Here is a 20,138-nt window from a genome sequence, read left to right as displayed (position 1 = left end):
TGCCTATCCATGTTACTCCTGACATAATTACATGTTTATTTTTGGAGCCTTCTGGGAAACTCTTCTGCATTTCCTTTTAAGCAAAGCCTCATTTAAAATCTTCTAACTTTGTTTTTATAATAAACAAACTCCACAAACCCCCGAAATAAAGTTGCAGCACCCTGGTTAAGAAGCTGTTTAGAAGCTAGCCTTGAGCATCATTAGCACCACATCAAAGTACAGGCATAGAAAGGCTGTTTTTTATTACAGTTTTTGTTTTGTTGAGGAGTTTTAATGTAGTCTGAGATCATTGGTTACACATTTTTCAGTTAAACTAAATATTTCATTAAGTACTAGTCACTATTGTTTTTGTTTTGTGATAGTACCACCGGTGCACATAACTTTTTCCAAGTCGGTCTACAGCAGGATAAAAATCATGTGACCAGAAGTTTTCCAGGTAGAAGTAACGAGATTACTGTTCACATGTAAACGGTTGCATGGGCTGCTTTTCAGTCAGCAGCAGGGAGGGACGACAGGAAAAGAGAATGAGGTTAAAAAAAGGCAGTAGAAAGGGAGAGCTCAGGACTCCCCTTCAGGCATCCGAGCAAGTCTGGACTGTTCTGCTCCTGCTTGAGTTCAGCCCACGCTGAGCAGCGCTGCCTCGGGATTCAGAAATAGCGTTCACATCTGACGGTCCTCCACCGGGATGCAGCAACAGGATCTGGGCGTTTGAGCTCCACTGGATTGCTTTTTACCTTTTTTGAAGTTGTGATTTTGGACGCCGGGATTGTGATTCTCGTCTGTGTGGTCAAAATACTGCACGGAGATCCAGGGCTGGTGGATATGCCACAGGTGGAAAGGTGGGGAGCGGCAGGCTGCAGTCGGGTGCAAGGAGAAGAGATCCCCAGGTAAGATAAGTGGAAACTGTGTTCTGTGGGAGCCCTTGTGCTTGGGTGCAGTTCGTGCACAGTTTGCATGCATTTCTACACTGAAGACTACTAATGACAGTCTATATAAGAATGCTATGCATGTGTGCACTGCATTCACTTACTCTGCACACCTTGCAGTCTGGTAAGCGCAACTGTGCAAATGGGGGAATTACCCAAACTGTAGCCAGTACACCGCCCCTTTAAGCCCATCGCTTTGCCATCAGAAAAAAAAAAGCTTCACTTGGCACAAGAACATCCAGAACATTCATCACCTAATTTTCACCCTTCTCATAATTACAAGTGTTTTTAAATGCTTGGCTTTTCTGTATTCTGTATGATAACGAGAATCAGGCACAGGAGTCTTAATAAATCGTAAGCGCCACTGCCTTTTGAATGAAAGAACATAATTTTGCTCTGAACCCAAATCCCTAGATTAGTTGAACTAGACGTTCATAACATCTTGACCTCAGCTGAACTTTTATAGCGAGAGGCCATTATTACACCATGATGCTGCGAAAGAATCTCCCTCCTACGTTTCCTCCTCAGCCTTTTGTATCTTGATTGGTTTCAACTGTCTGTACTACTTCTGAGGACATCATTTTCTTTGCTGTGGTTTGGCTCAGACAACAGCAAAGAAAAAAAAATGCCTGAAAATATTTATAAGGAGTGATTAGAGTCTTCCTCACAGCCTCACATGCACCCTGCCACTTTCTCGCTCTCTCTCCTTTTAATTTGCTGCATTGCTGCAACCATGCTTGGTTAACTTTTTTGGCGTGCCACTGTGGTAGTGGATGTCTCTGGACTCATCCCAAGTGTGTCATCCCAAGTAAGGCCTGCTGCTGCTGGTTACCGCGTGTGCTTAATGTGTGCATTGTCCAGCATTTTCTATTCAGGTTTTAGGAAAAGAAAGTTGCTTTAACAATTTTATGAACAATGGCCCATTTTTACTCGTGCTTAGGTTTCTCTTTCTCTGTGTTTATGTTGGATTAAACCAACTATAAGCCCTGTGAATTTGACTTGTCTCAGTCCATTAATGCTTTTGAATGAGACGGATAACTTCTCATTGAATGTTGTCATTTCTCAGATGCAGTCAGTCTGGCTTTTGATAATAGTAATACAAAGCTAGTGAGATGCTTAAATAGGAGGATAAGACTGGAGCTTATTTTGAAACTTGTTACAGCAAGGGGTCATGGATAAGATTCAAATGTTGCTGTTACAAGGTTTTTGTTTTGTTTGGTTAAAGGAACCATTATTGTTGGAAGTGGGAGATGATATATTTGACTTCAGGGGTCAAAAAAGTCTGCATTAGCCCTCCCTCTTTGTTTTAATTCCCTAATGGCCTCGGAGCAGCGCTTGTCTCTAGTTGCCAAGATCAACCTTTGGGTCCAAAGTACACAAGATCCTGAGCGTTTTAGCTCGAGACTTTGAGTAATTTACTGTGACATTTCCACCCCGTTTGATCCTTCCATCCCCTTGTCCACTTGTGTCGCTCTCTGTCCCCTAGACTGATGTTATGCTGGCTCTTACACAATCCTGCTCTCTGTCACAGCACAGTGGCCTGTGTCCCGCTGCCCCCCTGGGAGAATGGCATCTCTACTAAAAGTGTAGCTTTTAGAAAGCATAGTCTAGCTCCTGTACGAACTTCCAACAGAAGCTTTAGGATGAGTATTAAACAATTTCCACAGGTTTAAATGTCTTTTACTTCCTCTGTCTGTGCTGTTATGCACACATTACTTTTTCTTTTTAAAAATGACTTCAAGTCAAGTCAGGTTGCTTTATTGTCGTTCTAACCATGTACAGTACACAGTGAAACGAGACAATGTTCCTCCAAGACCATGGTGCCACATATAATATATAACAGACAATCAACACAGGACTATATAAAGTGCAATGTGCAAAAATTGCAAAAAAACAAAACAAAGACAGTGTAACACCAGATAGAACAAGACAGTGCAAAAGACTGAGCATTGTGGAAAAAGTAACTTGGTGTATGAAGGTGTGTGTGTCAGTCCTGTCACTGAGTGTTCAGGAGTCTGACGGCTTGGGGGACTTGTGTTTAGGAAGAAGAAGAAGCAGTCAGCTTCTGAGCTTTTGACCCTTTAACCCTCTTGATTGGTTTATTTGCCAAGTGGCTAGTCATGGGTGTGGTCATGCCCATAAGCCAGTTCATAATTTACACATTCCAGGTGTGGAAGCCAGACTAGACACGTTGTTAATATAGACTTGATGAACATCTATCAAAAAAACATTCAGAAATAGGTCACCCCACAATTGGCTTGTAAATTGGCAGTAATTACTTGGAAGTATTTCTACCAGGACTTTATGTGAACAGATTTGTGCCTGAAAATAGAAAAGGGTTTGTGAGTGTATCGTGGGAATAGCAAGAAGAAGAAAAATCCATTGTTTGTAGTCCATTTAACATTTAGTGCAACTTTTAGTCATAAGATGGCGTGTTTGGTGACATCTTAAATCGCATTACAAAGTGGTAAGTTAGCCACTGTACTTCAGAAAAGGCTGGGAATATAGACTATAGTCTCAAAACTTGGCTTACAAAACCAGCAATAAACAGAACTTCTATAGATTTCCTACAGTGAAAAAAATAACATAAAAGGTAGGAGTTATAGGTACATAATTTAAATTTGTAGGTGTAAGAGCCTCAAAATAGATGCTTTGATTTTTGAAAAGGGAAAGAGGGGTTACATTTGGAACATATTAAGCTTCCTGTGTGTGATGTGGGATGTGTTTCGGACAAAAATAAACATTTATCAGTGATTATGAGCTTCTGGCCTCAAGCAGTGTTTGAACATTAGAAAACTCAGTGTGGTGTGTCTTAATGGTTTTTATCTAACTTTGGATTCTTGAATATTTTTTGTCTCTTTTCATTTTTAAAATAATTTCACTGAACAGTATTTAGCAGATCTGTGCAGTGTTATTGTAGAAATGCACGAGTCCTGATGTATTTACAGTAGATAATTACAGCAGAATCTACCAGTGAGCTTTAGAGGTGGTGTTAGTAGGTATTAAGAAGGGATTTGTGGTTTCAGAGTTGCTGCAGTTAAACATGTGTGCACATCAGGAACCGTGAAATGCAAACTTTCCTCCAGAAGTCCCTAGAAAAGTGCACATTTGAATCAAAACGAGGTTATAGATGTTAAAGAATAACCTTAAAGTTGATGCACTCTTTGTTGGACTTTACATAAACTGTAACTAGATTATTTGAAGTCTGAGCAAGCCTCTGCTGTGAAGCTGGGTGTGGCAATCCGATGATAATAAAAGCTTTCTTTCAATGTGGAATTTTACCAGCTAGCTCAATATAACATCTTACCTCAGGTGCGGCTACAAGATCTTAAACTGCATTTAGTAAGAATACATGTATGTTATTTAACCAATCATATGACTGGTTTACATTCTGTCATAAATCAAAATGGCAGTTTGTGACCATCAGACCACAGAGTGTAAATTAAAGGTGGACACCGTGGTGTCACCCATTGTTTGCCGACTCAATGGTCAAGTCACTTTTAATTATGCAGTGCATTTAAAACAGCAGTTTACCCCAAGTACTTTCTAAGTAAGGCAGACATAGACAAATTAATATTCCAGATCTTGAAAAACTTTCATACCAAAACATAAATAAATAAATAAACTTACCTAAACAAACAACATGATAAAAACTGAAAAGCAAAGCAAAAATTGAAGCTTCAACTTTAATGAAGCTTTGGCTGCCTCTAATGTTAATTGTGTTCACAGCCAGTGACCATATTTGGATGAACCACCAATCAATCAAAGCAGCCACACCGATAAATTTAAGCCACTTTCTAAGGGGATAATTATGCGTAGACCTTTTAAACGTGGGTTTCAATGCTGTTTTTTGGGGCTTTTTAAAATAGCACTCTCTGTTGATTATGTGTCTTTTGGAGCTAGTCAAGAAGCTGTAGCCTTTATTATTTTTCGGTTTAGGAGGTTACTGCTTGCTTCTGACAGATCAAGGCTAAGACTAATTTAAATTCCAATTATTAGAAAATAGTTGTTTTCCTAATGAATTTAAAAGGTAACATAATCTATTTATGGTAAGGGTTAAAATAAGAAGTAGCTTTGATACTCAAAGTACTGCAAAAGTTTTCTGTTTATTGTGAGTCTTATCAAGTCTGGCAGCATGTGTCTTTCATGTGGGTTAGCTCTGATCAAAGCTCGTTGATAGTCAGTCTGGTTTTGGTCAGTGTTGCAACAAAATGCCAAGCTATAAAAGTCTCCAAATGTCAGACAATGTTACTGTTCTTTACATTCAGGCTCAGAAAATCACTCCAGTCTGATGCTGTCCTGCCACCAACATATGTAATTGGTTTGATCCACTTAAATGTTTTTTTTTTTCATGTTTCCTTCATTATATTGTGTGTTTACTTTAGCTACCATATCCCTACAGAGTAGATCTGATGTTTCTGTCTTTGGCTCAACATCTGTCAGCTATTTTCAGTAACTTTAATGCTGTGCCTGACTGCGTCAAAGATGAATCAAAGGTTTTCATGAAAACTCCACACCCACATCCAGAATGAATTTCTTCACCTAAAAAAAGCTGTCACCAAAATCATATTGGAAATTTCTTATGACCAAAACATGATAACAGTGAGATACACTGTAGAGAATAGTAATGCTGCAAGACGGTCTACAAGTGAATCAAGGATCTGTTGGATTTTTTTCCAGAATGGTGCATATTGTCTGTAAGGATCTGCCATCTGCATTCAGACATACAGTGGCCAAAGAGAAATATGGAGAAAAGATACGTTAAAGCTTTTTTATGGCCAAACTCCAACATGAGTTACACTAGTGAAGTTTAAGAGTGGATCTGATGCTCGCTGTAAAAAATAGTCTTTTCTGACCACTATCCTTTGAGCAAAGATGGAAGGTGTGTGATGCACGATCACATGTACAGAAGCATGTATGCTCTGAATATGCATGTTATGTGAAGGGTGTGTGTGGAGGGAAGAGAATGAGAAGGACAGCTGTTAAAAAAAAAATTCAAACTCTTGTGTAAATTAGAAACATGAACGGGAAGTTTTGTTTGACACAGAATGAATGCAGACTTTCTTGCTGTGAGCTTGAAAGTTCTGGGTTCAAACGCTCCAGTTAGTTTGTGGTCTTTCTGCATGAAGTGTGCATGTTTTCGCTGTGTCTGCATGGGTATCCTCTGGTAACCCACGCTTCATCTTACAGTTCAAAGGCATGCATGATTCTAAATTGAATGTGGGTTTGAATGTGCCGTGGGTCGGTGATCTGTCCAGGGTATACCCTGCCTCCTACCCCATGACAGCTGGGAGAGGCTCCATCATCAGCAAGGATAAGTGGAAGCAAATGGATGGGTGGTTGCATTTTATTCTTTTAGGATCAACATGCACAGAGGTTCGTAGAGTGTATGTAAAAGATGGATAGCCTCTGGTAGGGGTCGGTGATATAACCTCAAAATGATATCACAATATTTAAAAGGAATTTGCAACAATAACTGCTTAACGCTTTAACAATAACTAAAGGAGCCTGTGCAATATTGTCACATAATAAAATATATTAAATATTAATAATTTCCACCTGACATGTTGTATCTTAGATTGAACCTTTTAAGCAGCTACCTTAATGCCTTTTTATGTTAAAGCAACATCAGGCTTGACTTAAACATTGCTTTTCCTACTTTAATAAATAAAGTGCAACAAACTAAAACATATAAGAATATACATTTACTGAATTGCTATTGTATGAGTAAAATTACAAATTGTCCAGGGTGGCTCAGCTCACTGTTTGCTGCTGTCATTTGAAGTAACACTTGCTTCTCCTTTGCCTGCTCTCACTGTGAGTGCACCTACTCACCAAACACACAAACTGCATGCGGAGTGGAGCTAGCATGAGACAGGTAATAGTGAAACAATCCACCTAAGCTGTTTAGTTATGTCAACTCACTTCCCAACATATAAAGAAAAGCTGGGGGTGTGAAATACGGCACTCTGTGTTGTTGATCTTTAACTGTTCTTTCCCTTTGTGGTCGTTAGCTGTTTTACTGGAAACTGCTGAATGCAAGAGGTGGACTCATACAGATCAGCCTGTTGCTTTTTGGAGTCCATACCTAGTGAGAGACATGCAAGAATATGACAAGTAAAAAAAATTAAAAATATACCATGTAAATCTTGTTGTTTAAGGGTTGGTATTAGTTAACGGAGCTATATATAGTATTTACTTTTTTTCTTCTTCAGATTTACAGGGTTTTTTGGGGTTTTTCTCTGAGGTCATCATTCACTATAATATTTAAAACAACACTCAGTCATATATACAAGGTTACTAATTTCTAAGTGCATGCACAATGCTTTCTTTCAGGGCTTCTTGTTCACGTAATGTGTTCGTGTAGTGGTCTCTTCAGTGATGATGAATAACATTAATAGTCCATGAGGTAATATGGGGTGGTAGGTATTTGGACACTTTCTCACCAGGTGTGAGAGCTTCTTGGTGCAGTGCAAAACCTGGACTGCAGGACAGACTGGTATAAGAAAAGAGACCTCACGTGTTTGTGTTACAGGAAAACATGTTCAAAGTAATGAGGCTGACAAGAAATAAAGGCTGTCAGGTAGGTCAGAACAGGTATAGGCAGGAACAATGACTAGAATCCTAAGAAAATGCAGACAAATTACTGGATTGAACTACCCACAAATTATGCTATGGAACAAATGACTAATGAAATCCAGCTGAACAAGAAGAAAGTGGCAGTCAGCAGAAACCGGATTTTCAGTGTTGATGTTTACTATTAATAGATAGTGGTTAACAGAAATGAAGATGATATTAAAATATCTATATACAGTTTGTAATTTGTTCAGACTGTTTTTAGAGATGATATTAATGATAATATTACCTGTTCTTTGTGTGTCCCAGGTTGTGAAGATGTGGAGTTGGGTTTTCACTGTAACTGTCCTGCTGTGCTCTGTGAAACATGCTGAAGCTCAGGGTAAAATGCCTTTTGTTTGAATTAACTTCACTTTACCTTACTGTCACATCTTCCCTGACAGACATAATGTTTTATGTTGCTGTTTCTAATTCTTGTCCTTTATGTCCATCAGACAGGTGTGATAATGTACAAGCTGCAGATATAGTTTTCCTGGTTGATGGCTCTTCCAGTATTGGCCGACCTAATTTCCTGCAGGTTAAGGGCTTTATGGCTGGAATTGTAAAGCCATTCGCCAGCTCCGTGGGCGAGTCAGGGATTCGGTTCGGTGTTGCACAGTACAGTGACACCTCGAGGTGACTGAGAGTAATTAAAAACAAAACAACTAAAAAACACATGGCAGGTGCACAATTGTATATTAATGCACATTTTTCCATCATCAGAGTCGAGTTCACGTTGACTGCCTACCTGAATGGCACTGAGCTTGTCAACGCTGTCCAAAATATAAACTATAAAGGTGGAAACACACGCACTGGTGACGGCCTTAAGTTTGCCTCTGATAACTTCTTCAACCCCGCCTCTGTTCGGGATGTTCCAAAGGTCTAAGGAGTAGCTATACCATTATGATTGATAAATTATTATCTATTCAATGTAGCAGTTCTAGCTAATTTTATCTATGGACCCTCTTTAACTTTCAGATCATGATCCTAATCACAGATGGGAAGTCACAGGACAATGTGAACGAGCCAGCACAGAAGCTGCGCAGTCAGGGAGTTCATGTTTTTGCAGTTGGTGTGTGTTTTATCTGCAGTATTTCCTCAGTTATTCTGAATAATCTGGAATTATACCAGAGCTTCAGGTGAAGTGCTTTGTTTTCTTTGACAACTATTTTGTTTTTAACAGGCATAAAGAGCGCAGACAGGAATGAACTGGCTCAGATCTCGTCCCAACCCAGCAGTGATTTTACCTTCTTTGTTGGGGACTTCAAACTGCTGAACACGCTGCTTCCTCTTGTGAACTCTCAAGTTTGCACGAAAGCAGGAGGCGATTATGCTAGCGACGGTATATTTAACTTTAGAATTCAAAGAAATTAAACTGTCACAATTATTGTAAAACTACATGTGATTTTAACTGTGTCTCCTCTCTTCTTAGAGGCGTTTGTTGGTCCATCCAACCTGCAGTTCATAGGCCAGACGTCTGACTCTCTCAGGTTCCGATGGAGTCCTGCAGGGGGCCCTGTGAGTGCCTATGTGATCCAGCACGTGCCACTCACTGGTCTGGGTCAACCAGTCATAGCAGAAATGCGTCAGGTGAGTTCAGGGGTGCGACCAAATAATCAGATTGAAGTGCTTCCTTTATTATTTCCTTTAGTATAGGATACACCTTTACACACCACCTGATGATTCACAAGAAATTATCAACATGATTGACAAGTGGAGCAGATTGCATAAACGTTACATTTTAAGTTCATTTTTCATTTATTGCCGTAAACTACTGATGTGTTTAGAATTTTGTAAAACACAGCTTAAACAATTATAAAGTGTATTACTTATATCATAGTATGTTTAAGATTCACTATAAATTGATTTGCATTAGTTACTGTACATCTACAGCTCTATTGTATCATTAGTTTTTTAATCAGGTTAGCTGACACTGAATTGGATGTGACTGATGGATTAAATTTTATGCTGGTCCCAAAAAGATTTATTAAACAAAGGAAGAAATGAGTTATACAGGATCTTTTCTTCAGCAGGAAAAAAATAATAAAAGATTTATGTCATTTAATAGTATATAATATATTTCTTTTTCTTTAAAATGTGCATTTTGTGGTTCATCTTTGAACTTTGTTGTTTTTATATGGCTGTCACCTGCCAAACGAGTCTTCTAAGTCTCCTTCGCACGTTTCTTTCACCCCATGACTTCTTCCACTGATGTCGAGGTAACGTGACCTCAGGTGTTGAAGGATTTTAGAGAATGAGCAAAGGTGCATTTATGTGACCTACACTGAAACAGTTAATTGCAGTTTTACGAGCCAGACGAAATCCTGCTTTGCTCGAGAAGCATGTGTGTTCAGGCTGAGTATAAACATGTCTAATGGGTGGATCTTCTTCAAGGAAAAGGAAAAATTAAAGTGTGGCAGAGCAAAGCATTGCATTCACTTCTGTGTACCTTGGCATGATGGTGATGATTTATTTTTCAGTCATACACGTGTTTTAGGAGTCTCAGTTTACAAAGATCACCCCTGTCCCAACCTGCAGGATAGTGTCACTGCCAATCAGAGGACCTACACTGCACGAGGTTTAAGGTCAGGAACAGACTACCTGGTGACTGTCATCGCCCAGTACCCCAACAGTGTGGGAGACTCTGTTTCTGCCAAGCAACGGACCAGTGAGTACAAAGTGAACGACTCAACAGAGACACAAGAGACTGACAAAACACTTATGAATGTCAAAGTATCCTTGGGCAAGTTACCGAACCCCAGTTGTCTCTGATTCATCCATTAATCAAAGTGTGAGCATTTGAATGTTGGTTTAAGAGTGGCTAAGAATCGGAAAAAGCACTTTTATCAATGTGAGTGTCAATACATGAATTAGCTTTGTAATAAGAAAATGCTTTGAGTTCTCAGATTAAGTAGACAAGCGCTAGATAAGTATCGGTCCATTTGCAATATGAAATAGCCCATTTTCTCTTCACATAGGGTCATTGCCAGGTGTCTCCAGTCTGCGCTTGGTGCAAGCAGGTTTCTTTTCTCTCACTCTGGGCTGGAATCAACCTTCAACTCCTGTCCAGGGCTACAGAATCACCTACGGACCACAAGGTCGGGCACACATGTATTTGTTCTGTTTCCTGCCTGTTTTGGTAATCCGTTCTTATCCTATAATGTCAGAATAGCCCTGCCACGATGTTAACCTTGGCAGAATTATGAAAAAAAAGGAAAAGAAGTCAACACTAGTCAATAACTGTTACTTTTTATGGCATCCAGGGGCCATGCAAAGGGTGTGTAGCAGTATGGGTTCAGTGTGATCAACATTAGCTTCGGTAACATCTAACTTCCCTCAGGCACTGGCTGTCAGCTGGGATGTTTATAACCTTATAATTACCTAAAATATCAAATACATTTTATCATCGCTGATCATGAAGCTCGGCAGACTGAGAAAACTTTTGCTTATGTCATGGACTGTGAGTCATTTTGTCTTCACATTTATAGCACCCGGGTGTGTCAGGAGGTCTGGGTGGGTGCTTAGGCTGTGATTCAGGAGAGGAAAGTGGGCCCCGAGGGCTCATATAAGCTTTTTCTCTCACCACATGCTGTGCCAGTATCAGTTCTTCTGAAGAATGCCACGCTAAGCCACCCTGTCAATCTTACACTGCCACGTCAATGGGTGCATTGTAGTGAGCATGCGCAGCATGGAGTGATGTTCCTACCTATTCACAGTGCACCGTTTGACATTTATAATACAGTGAAACCAGGCAAAGATAGACACCTACATTCTGCACAGGCACACGGCCTTTCTCAGTATGCTCGAGACTAATCAAGCACAGGCGAGGCCCTAAAGGCAAAAACATTCTGTCTGAATGTTCGAACATAGCGCACAGTATAATTTGCGATTGCTCTTAGGGCATTTATTAGTTAATTGCTCTTCTCTGTGTAGGTCAGCCGGCAGCTCAGCTGTTGGAGCGGACACTGTCTGCAGGCTCCACATCTGTCACCTTGGAGTCACTTCAGCCCGACACAGAGTACGTCATCAGCCTCTACCCCTTGTTCCCACGAAACTCTGCATCCCCGTCTGTCCTCAACGCCCGCACACGTGAGTTCGTCCTCTCGCCTGCTGTTAATCCTTTTGCCGCTGCTATATAATGTTCCTGTAATGTGAGCGACCATAGTCAGCAGGTAAAATACAATAAGTGGTACAGTTTGCCACAAATACACAGAAATGATAAATTATAGTGCCTGATCTAAGTGATACTGTCTCCTTGTGTTGACCTTCAGTATTTATTTAACATTATTTAACATTATCTTCACGTCTCTCTGTTTATGTTTTTGTGCTAGTGAGCCTTGAGGTTGTGCAGCAGTTATCAGTGGAGACGGAGTCAGAGGGCAGTGTTCGTGTGCGATGGCGAGGTGTCAGCGGTGCGAGGGCGTACCGTCTGGTCTGGGGACCGTTTACAGGTCGAAGGACACATCAGACATCTTTTTTTTTAACAGCATTTATTTACTGCGTCACATATCTTTACATCTTTGTCTTTGTTTTTTGTTCACTTAGGTCGTGATGTAGAGACCGTGGAGGTCGGTGGTGACATCAACTTCTACACGTTGTCCGGGGTCCAGCCAGATACTGAGTACATTGTTACTATTATCCCACTGTACGAGGGAAACACAGAGGCCTCTCCAACAACGGCCAGATTCAAGATAGGTAGGCGTGCTTTCAGTTGACTGCCACACCACCAAACTTCTCCTCTGTTCTCATCCCATCAGTGACTCACAGTACGTTGGGGCAACAATCTACTTTCCAGTTTTCCCGTTTCTCTAGAAACTAATTGTCATAAAGAATGCTGTTTGAATTTTGCTCCTGCCTTCTATCCTGTCCTGCCAAGTGCAGCAGCAGGAAGAAGATGGGGAGAAAAATAAAGTGATAGAAATCCTCCTTGCGGTTTATCTCTATTTTAAAATGTCTACATGTGTTACTGTTTAGGGCTGTTTTGTTTGGGGAACATTTTGTAGCACACCTACGCCCTCGTTACACACACACACACACACACACACACACACACACACACACACACACACACACACACACACACACCATCTGCCTCTCGTGAGCAGTTCCCATATGCTGTCTCTTCATTTGGACCAGTGAATGGAGAACTGGAAACTTTTTTGTGGCTCAGTTCTGCCATCAGAGGACTAAGATGTATACAACATGTTCTCTTAAAGCACTTTGTTGTGTGTGTAAGCTTCAAGTTACCTTTTCATTATCAAACTTTTCTTTGACCTCTGGACCTTTATCGGACACACATCGATGTAGTTGCAGCTCAGTTACAAGAAAAGTCCTGTGCTCATTCACAGCATTGGAGAAACGTGTTTGTTTGTCTCGTGGCTGCCGACCTGTGTGATGATTTCTTGTCCACTACGTTGACAGCCTCAGGGCGGAGGTGTGGTATTAAATCTGTTTCTGATTTACTTAGCTGTCAATCATTACACTGCTTTCTTGACACTGTAGCTTTAATGCAATTTCACAAAAGATTCCTCAACCACGAAGATCTGTTTTGACACGAACGTGTACAATTTGCATATGCAGGCTAACATACTGCAACTGGCTGCTGTACAAATGATAGATTTTCAATGGTTTAAGAGTGGCATGCATGTCCATGTTCACTTTTGCTCTGTAGCCACTCAGATATCCAGTTATATCAAAAAGAATAATGTGCAACACCTTGATTATTATCTTTTGTCAGACATTTGGTTGTTGCTTTGCTGATGTGTTTGTCCTGTTGCATGGCCAAATTTAGCTGTTGGACAGATGGCCTCAAATTTGACTTTTATTTTTAGAATACTTTGATTTACAGAGGCATTATGGTTGAGTCAGTGACTGCAAGGTGCCCAGGTCTTTTGGTCAAAAGAGACTAAAATCACCCCTCCACCTCTGTGTTTGTGCTAATGTGCCGTGTTTGGTTGTCACCAAATGTGGTGCACTGTACTGCTCCAGAGTTCTTGTGGCTTGTTCAGATGCAACTTTGCAAACCTAAGCCACACTGCCATGTTCTTTTTAGAGAGAAGAGGCTTTCCCCTGGCAATGCTTGTAAATAACCCATACTTGTTCTATCTTTTTCTGATTATACTGTCATAAACTTTCATTTAACATGCTAGCTGGGGCCTGTAGAGACTGAGGTTTTGTTTTTTTTGCAGTTTCTCTGAGCATTGCACAGTCTGACCTGTGGTTGAATTTGTTAGGATGTCCTGGGAAGATTGTGAGAATCTGTTAAAACAGACCTGAACGTTTTTTTTTATGAAGGTGCTCACAATTGCTTATGACCAGTTAATCAAGTACATTTGATTTGCAACAAATGCCTGGTACTTACCCTATTTACTGCTATAAAAATTGTACTTGTATCAACTTTAAAGAAGGCAAGTTTCATGTTCGATGGAGTTACTTTCAGTCTTATAATAATCTATCACGACACCATATGAAGTGTGTCTGGGAATAGATCTTTGTGTGTGGCTGTAGCTCTCGTGGTAGACTAGGTGTCCAGTAATCATGGGCATCTATTTAAGTGCAGAAGCGTCTTTCAGTCCTCCTGGCACAAGATACAAAAACAATAAGTTGCTCTTATTTAGTGTGTGTGTGTGTGTGCGTGTTTGCACGCATGTGTGTGTGAATTAGTGACTGTGGAGTAAAAAAGCTCCAGGAGTCCATGCATGTAGTAATTCTGCAAGAACAGAATTTGTAGTATGGCAAATGTACCTTGAAAGTGGGTTTGTCACCCACTATTTATACTGAATGGAAAGTCTGCAGCCATTCTAAACAGAAGATGCAATTACAGAACATAATAAGCCATCCCATGTACATATAAACATTTCAAAACATATTGCATAATGTATTATTTTTTCCCCTCAGAGCGTCAAGAGCAGCAGGTCCTCAGAGCAGCTATCACCAGTCCCTCCTCTATCCGCCTCACCTGGAGACTCATTCAGTCCTCTCAAGGGTATCGGCTGGAGTGGAGGGAGGGGGAAGGTTAGACATACATATACCATGAAAGCAAAATTTTAAAAAATAAATTCTTATGATTTTTTCCCAACTTTGCCAGCTTTAGTTTTGTATTCTATTATATCCCAACTTTAAATAGAAACAGAAAGCATATACTGCACTGATATTATATATAGAGTGAGAAAAAGTTGATCCCTGTTCACTGTTCTTTTGTGCTTCAGGAGGCCCTGTCCGGAGCCTGTCCTTTCCAAGAAGCACCACCAACTCTGTGCTCACAGGCCTGAAACCAAACACAAAATATATCTTCACCTTGTACACCCTGTTCGAAGGTCGTGAGGAAGCCACACCTGTCTCCACCACATTCAGAGGTCCGCCTTGAACCCTAAACTGATTTTGGATTTACTGTATGGGTCATAAACATGCTGATTGTGCCAGAATCACTTTGACCCTTGATTTTGCAGAGGAACAGCCAGTGGGAAGGGTTTCCAACCTGCGAGTGGTGGAGTATCTGGGCAGCACTGTCAGACTTGGCTGGACCGGTGTAGCCGGAGCCACACAGTACAGAGTTATCATCTTGAACACTGACTGTACGCTGAACTTAGTCATTTAAAAAGAAAAACAAATCAATATCTTCTGTTGCCAAATGAATAAAAACATGATTGGTGGTAAAATTTCTGTATGATTCATGTCATGTCAGCGCAAACAGAAGAAGTACGACTCATTCCTGGAAACCAGACGACCCTTGACCTCAGAGACCTGATAGTGGGGGTCTCGTATGGTGTCAGTGTCACGGCACTGGTGGGAGAAAACGAAGGAGACCCGGTGACTGTCAATATCAAACCAGGTGAGTTTGGGAAGCTACTGACATTCTGATTCTCCTGTGTCTTTCTTTTACCTGCCAATTTCAGCAACAACAAAAAACAAACAAACAAAAAGATCATCACATTCACTTGACTCAATGGCAGATGTGTTTGTTTGTTTTTTATCTTTGAAAACCTTGGACCCTGAATGGACCTCTGTGAAGTTCAGGCTTTATCCACAGTTTTTTCCTTAAAAGCACCGTGATGCTATATTTTATTAATCATTTTATTAATGATTGCAGAGCAAGTTGTGGGAAGGGTGACTAATCTGAGAGTAATAAATGCAAATAGTCGGAGAATTCGAATTACCTGGACAGGTGTTACCGGAGCAACGGGGTACAGGGTTACTTGGAGACAAGGCAACAGTAAGTGTTATGTATATAAATATTATCTCATATATATATATATATATATATATATATATATATAAAAAAAATCGTTTAGATTTCTTCTCTGTTTTAGCTTGATTAATTTAGATTTTTTTGTAACCCCATGTTCTCCCTTTTGTAGGTGCAGAACAATCCCGTACTCTGGGAGCGGAGCTCACGGCCTTCACCATAGAAGGCCTGCAGCCAGATGAGGCACTAATAATTGGTGTTGCAGCTGTTGCTGATCAGCGTGTTGGAGAGGTGGCCACGCTGGCTACTCAGACCAATCCCCAAAGTGGGTTATTGTCTGGACTTCGTGTCCTTGACATCACGCCTCAGAGAATACGCATTACGTGGACACTTTCCTCGAGGGCAACTGGGTATAAGATCACGTGGCGCCGTGATGATGGTTTGTAATTATTTGCATTAAAAGCAAATGCATGCATTTACATGGAACCACATACATGATTAATAAATAAAAGAATGTGTTAGTGTCAAACAATATTCTGCTCGCTGCAGGAGTCGAAACTAGTCGTAAAGTTGATGCCAGTGTTTCTACCTACACTATCGATGGACTGCAGCCAGATTCGGCTTACACAGTGCAGGTTTCTACACTGACTGGATCTCGAGAAGGGACTCCTGCAGTTCTAGATGTCAAAACAGGTATCTCACTAGATCAGCCAAATACCCAGAACAACAGGTGCAAAGTGTATCTTTTTACATAAACCTAGCTGTGAGTGTGGATTACTTGGAATATTTTAAAGTAAACAATGCTTAGTATTTCCTGATCCTACTCACAGAACCAGATCAGTCCACGGTTGGGACTGTGACATCACTGCAAGTCCAGGAGGGCCGCGGAGAGGTTGTCCGAGTCACCTGGGTTGGCATGCAGGGAGCAACATCTTATCGTGTGTCTTGGAGGAGAACAGATGGTGTGTGGTTTTGTTTCTTCTTTTGTCTCTTCTGATATTAAGGTGTTATAAAAGCTTGTTTCTCTTAGATCACTCACTCTTGCTGTGTTTTGCTGTAGGTGGTGAAGAGAGGAGTCAGCTGGTAGCTGGAGATGTGACAGCAGTGGATTTAGACCAGCTGGACCCTGGAGTTCAGTATGAGGTGCAGGTCATGGCTTTAGTCCAAAACAGAGAGGGAGCCCCGGTATCTGTCAGCGTTACCACACGTGAGTCCTGACTTTTGGATATAATTGCAGGAAATGTGTTTTAGAGGTAATTCACAAATACTGATTGGTGCTAACATAAACCTTCAGGAATATGCAGGGTTCTGTGAAGCCTTGCTGCAAAATCTCAAATTTCACAGAAAACCGTTGAAATGTACAAAACTGACTGATAAAGGGGATAAATTGACTACATCTGAATGCACACAGCTGGTGATTATACCCCGCCTTCATTGCCTACCACAACTTTACGAGTGGTAGAGGTTACCCAGGATTCTGTGCGGCTAGGCTGGAGTCCTTTACAAGGTGCCACCGGATATATTCTTCGTTGGAGAGAAGAATCAGGTAAGGCATCGCGGTATACATGTTCACTTTTTTGTTTTGTTTCAACTTCTACATGCTTGCATTGTTAACATTATGCCATTATGCATTTCCCACTGTTCACATTTCTCAGATAGTGGTCGAGTCTTGTCCGTCACGCTGCCTGCTTCATCTAGCTCTTATGAGGTGCCCGGGCTGCGTTTGGGCCTTCGATATCGATTTAGCCTGCAACCCAACTTTGCAAGTGGACTAGGAGGGGAAAGCTCTGTAGTTGGACGCCCTGGTAAAACAAACACATGTTCTTTCATATGCTTTTGTTTAAGAATGCATCGCTTACTAACCCTGACACACACCTCTGTTTGCAGCGTGTGCGCTTGGGTCTCTAGATGTGGTGTTTCTGGTACCTGCGTCCACTGATCGTATTAATCTTGCAAGACCTTTACGTGAATTCCTCACAAATACAGCAGAGTCTCTCATAACTACTGGAGCCCTCAACACACAGGTACTTTTTGTCAAAAAAAAGTCTCACAACAGATCAGGGAAATGCACAACTGTTTTTTTTCCAGTCCTTTTTTAGCTTTTACTTATGGGCTATTTTTTTAAATCTGTTTCAGATTGGGGTTGTAGTATATGGTTCTAGACCCAAAATATGGTTCCTGCTCAATCGCCATGCCAGATCTGACACCCTTCTTCAAGAGATTCAGTCCATACCCTTTGATGAAAGCCCAGGGAGCAACATCGGTTGGGATTTTTGTCTTTCTCCTTATCATTTCTGACAGTCCTTTGATGTTCTTACTGAGTGCCATCTGAGCAGCTACTTTGTTTTGTGCGATGACATTTGTGATATTGCCTGTCACCCTCTGCAGGTGAGGCGGTAACATTCACCAGACAATATGTCCTGACCCCATCAGCTGGACGGAGACTAAGGGTCCCTGGTGTTGTTGTCATCATCGCTGACAAACGTTCCAATGACGACCTGAGCCTTGCAGCCAGCAGTCTCAAAGCTACAGGTTTTCTTTCAGAGGATCACTGACATGAAGTCACAATATTAACAGAATATAATAGAATGACAGCTGCTTTAACTTGGATGGGTGTTACTGCCTGGTCCCTATGAAGGCAGCATATTTGACAGAATTGGAACAGTTTAGTTGGGACATATCTACCACAAAAGTGTGTCTAAAAATGTAGGAAGCCATGTGTTCAATCTAAAAATAAATGAAAACCATTAATAGAATGAAACATCTGAAAGCATCTTGAACAGAGCCGGACACACTGCACATCATGCTGAGATATGCCGAGTATTTGGCATATCAAATTTTAATAAACAATTTAATTAATTAACAATGCTTACAAAATAATTCCACAAATAGTTTGTTCAATTGCAGTACACTACAGACATGATCTTTTCTGCCTTGCAAACAAATACTGTTGATTTTTCTGTTTGCATGTTTGCTAGGTGTGAAAGTCCTAGCTGTTGGTGTCGACCAGGCAGACACTGTGGAGCTGTATCAGGCTGTGTCAGATGGCAACAACAACCTCTTGTATACAAGCTATCCAGCGCAGCTGAACACGCTACAATCTAATCTAGCCGACTTGCTCTGTGGTATTGCCAGAGCGCAAGAGGTGGGAAGAAACCAGAAAAAATATTTTGTTTACAATCTTGAATTAGAGTTAAGCTTGGTGTGATCTGGACTGACATGTACTTAAAAAAAGAAGAAGGCAAACAAAACAGCTAGTTTTCCAGTAACTATTTAAACATCTGTAACACTCACATTAGTGAATATGTGTCGATTATTTTAACGGTGATAAGAATTAAAGTCTAAATCTCAGCTGTTTCTGTTGATGTTTTTTAGACTACTCAAGATACAGATGAGTGCACCATTCAGTGCCCTCGGGTAAGTTATTGTGTACCGTCATGCTGTATTTTTACATTTTATAACCTATAACCACAAACTGACTGATGTAAGCTGCTCCGATTAATTGCTTGTTAATTATGTAACTGATAAAAGCAAGAGCTTTCTTCTGTTGCCGTTCATATTGTAATTTCTAAATCTTTGGTGTTATTTTTTAATTTTCTTTTAGGGTGACAAGGGAGAACGTGGAGAAAAGGTATTGAAGAGCTGAAGTTGCACTTTTTTTTTCTCCAGTGGTCTTGTTCTTCAGCTTTTAAGATGCTGTTTCCTTTGTTTGAACCCACAGGGTGAGAGAGGCAGAGATGGTGCAGATGGACGCAAGGGAGAGCCTGTGAGTCATTTAATTGTACTGAACTTGATGATTCAGTTTGGCATTGCAGTAGTGCAGTGTTACTGCAAATGGATATTGATATGACATTTTAGCAAGCGTCCAGTTATTGAGTGTAAAGTCAGTCCAGGCAGGCCACAAAGTCTGGTTCTGTCGCAAATCCAGCAAATCAATATCAGCCCACAACAGTGTTGGCTCAGCTGAACGTGTTAACTGGCAGCTCTACACAGGTTGTGCTGTTTAAGTTGCTTTAGCCTGCCTATGGTTAATGCAAATCTGCATGTCGGTTTGCAGTCCACCGCCATGCTAGCTCTTTCTTGAAAATAGCAATCTTCATACAGGGTCGTGATGGTTTGCCTGGGAGAGATGGCCCCAGAGGCCCTGAAGGTCGTCCAGGAACACCAGGCCAAAGTGTCCCAATTGACCCTTCGCTAGTGGTAAAAGGAGAAAAGGGAGAGCGAGTAAGTGTAGCTGAAATCATTCTAAACCATACAAACCAGCCAAAACAGAAGCAAACTAATATGCCGTGTTCTCTTTAGGGTTTTCCCGGTATTGATGGAAATCCAGGGTTACCAGGGCGACCAGGTGCCCCTGGAAATGCAGGTGTTCCTGTGAGTAGAGTGACTGGAACCCACAGATTGACTGTTTA

General features: G+C 40.9%; 1 protein-coding gene across 2 annotated transcripts in view; it reads left to right on the top strand.

The window, feature by feature from the left end:
• The first annotated feature begins 604 nt into the window (after positions 1–604).
• col7a1 (collagen, type VII, alpha 1) overlaps positions 605–20,138 on the top strand; it is a 69,487-nt gene continuing 49,953 nt past the window's right edge. For both annotated transcript variants that reach the window (XM_085273976.1, XM_085273974.1), the window contains exons 1-32: positions 605–887; positions 7,812–7,884; positions 7,997–8,177; positions 8,265–8,421; positions 8,520–8,613; positions 8,725–8,883; positions 8,974–9,131; positions 10,080–10,209; positions 10,520–10,639; positions 11,475–11,630; positions 11,873–11,992; positions 12,087–12,236; positions 14,439–14,555; positions 14,750–14,896; positions 14,990–15,115; positions 15,226–15,372; positions 15,631–15,753; positions 15,899–16,165; positions 16,276–16,419; positions 16,557–16,688; positions 16,787–16,933; positions 17,138–17,272; positions 17,382–17,531; positions 17,614–17,750; positions 17,863–17,989; positions 18,115–18,258; positions 18,705–18,871; positions 19,102–19,143; positions 19,331–19,357; positions 19,448–19,492; positions 19,831–19,950; positions 20,029–20,100. In XM_085273976.1, coding sequence (XP_085130102.1) covers positions 7,821–7,884; positions 7,997–8,177; positions 8,265–8,421; positions 8,520–8,613; positions 8,725–8,883; positions 8,974–9,131; positions 10,080–10,209; positions 10,520–10,639; positions 11,475–11,630; positions 11,873–11,992; positions 12,087–12,236; positions 14,439–14,555; positions 14,750–14,896; positions 14,990–15,115; positions 15,226–15,372; positions 15,631–15,753; positions 15,899–16,165; positions 16,276–16,419; positions 16,557–16,688; positions 16,787–16,933; positions 17,138–17,272; positions 17,382–17,531; positions 17,614–17,750; positions 17,863–17,989; positions 18,115–18,258; positions 18,705–18,871; positions 19,102–19,143; positions 19,331–19,357; positions 19,448–19,492; positions 19,831–19,950; positions 20,029–20,100 — 4,005 coding nt within the window. In that variant the 5' untranslated portion in view covers positions 605–887; positions 7,812–7,820. The remainder of the gene's footprint in view (positions 888–7,811; positions 7,885–7,996; positions 8,178–8,264; positions 8,422–8,519; positions 8,614–8,724; positions 8,884–8,973; positions 9,132–10,079; positions 10,210–10,519; positions 10,640–11,474; positions 11,631–11,872; positions 11,993–12,086; positions 12,237–14,438; positions 14,556–14,749; positions 14,897–14,989; positions 15,116–15,225; positions 15,373–15,630; positions 15,754–15,898; positions 16,166–16,275; positions 16,420–16,556; positions 16,689–16,786; positions 16,934–17,137; positions 17,273–17,381; positions 17,532–17,613; positions 17,751–17,862; positions 17,990–18,114; positions 18,259–18,704; positions 18,872–19,101; positions 19,144–19,330; positions 19,358–19,447; positions 19,493–19,830; positions 19,951–20,028; positions 20,101–20,138) is intronic.

This window comes from Mchenga conophoros, linkage group LG5, assembly GCF_057382185.1.
Source record: "Mchenga conophoros isolate Kocher_MC1m ecotype Shallow Benthic linkage group LG5, M_conophoros_male_GT1.1, whole genome shotgun sequence".
Taxonomy (NCBI): Eukaryota; Metazoa; Chordata; class Actinopteri; order Cichliformes; family Cichlidae; genus Mchenga; species Mchenga conophoros.
Note: the sequence above shows the minus strand (reverse complement) of the source record. Positions and strands in the feature narration are given on the sequence as shown.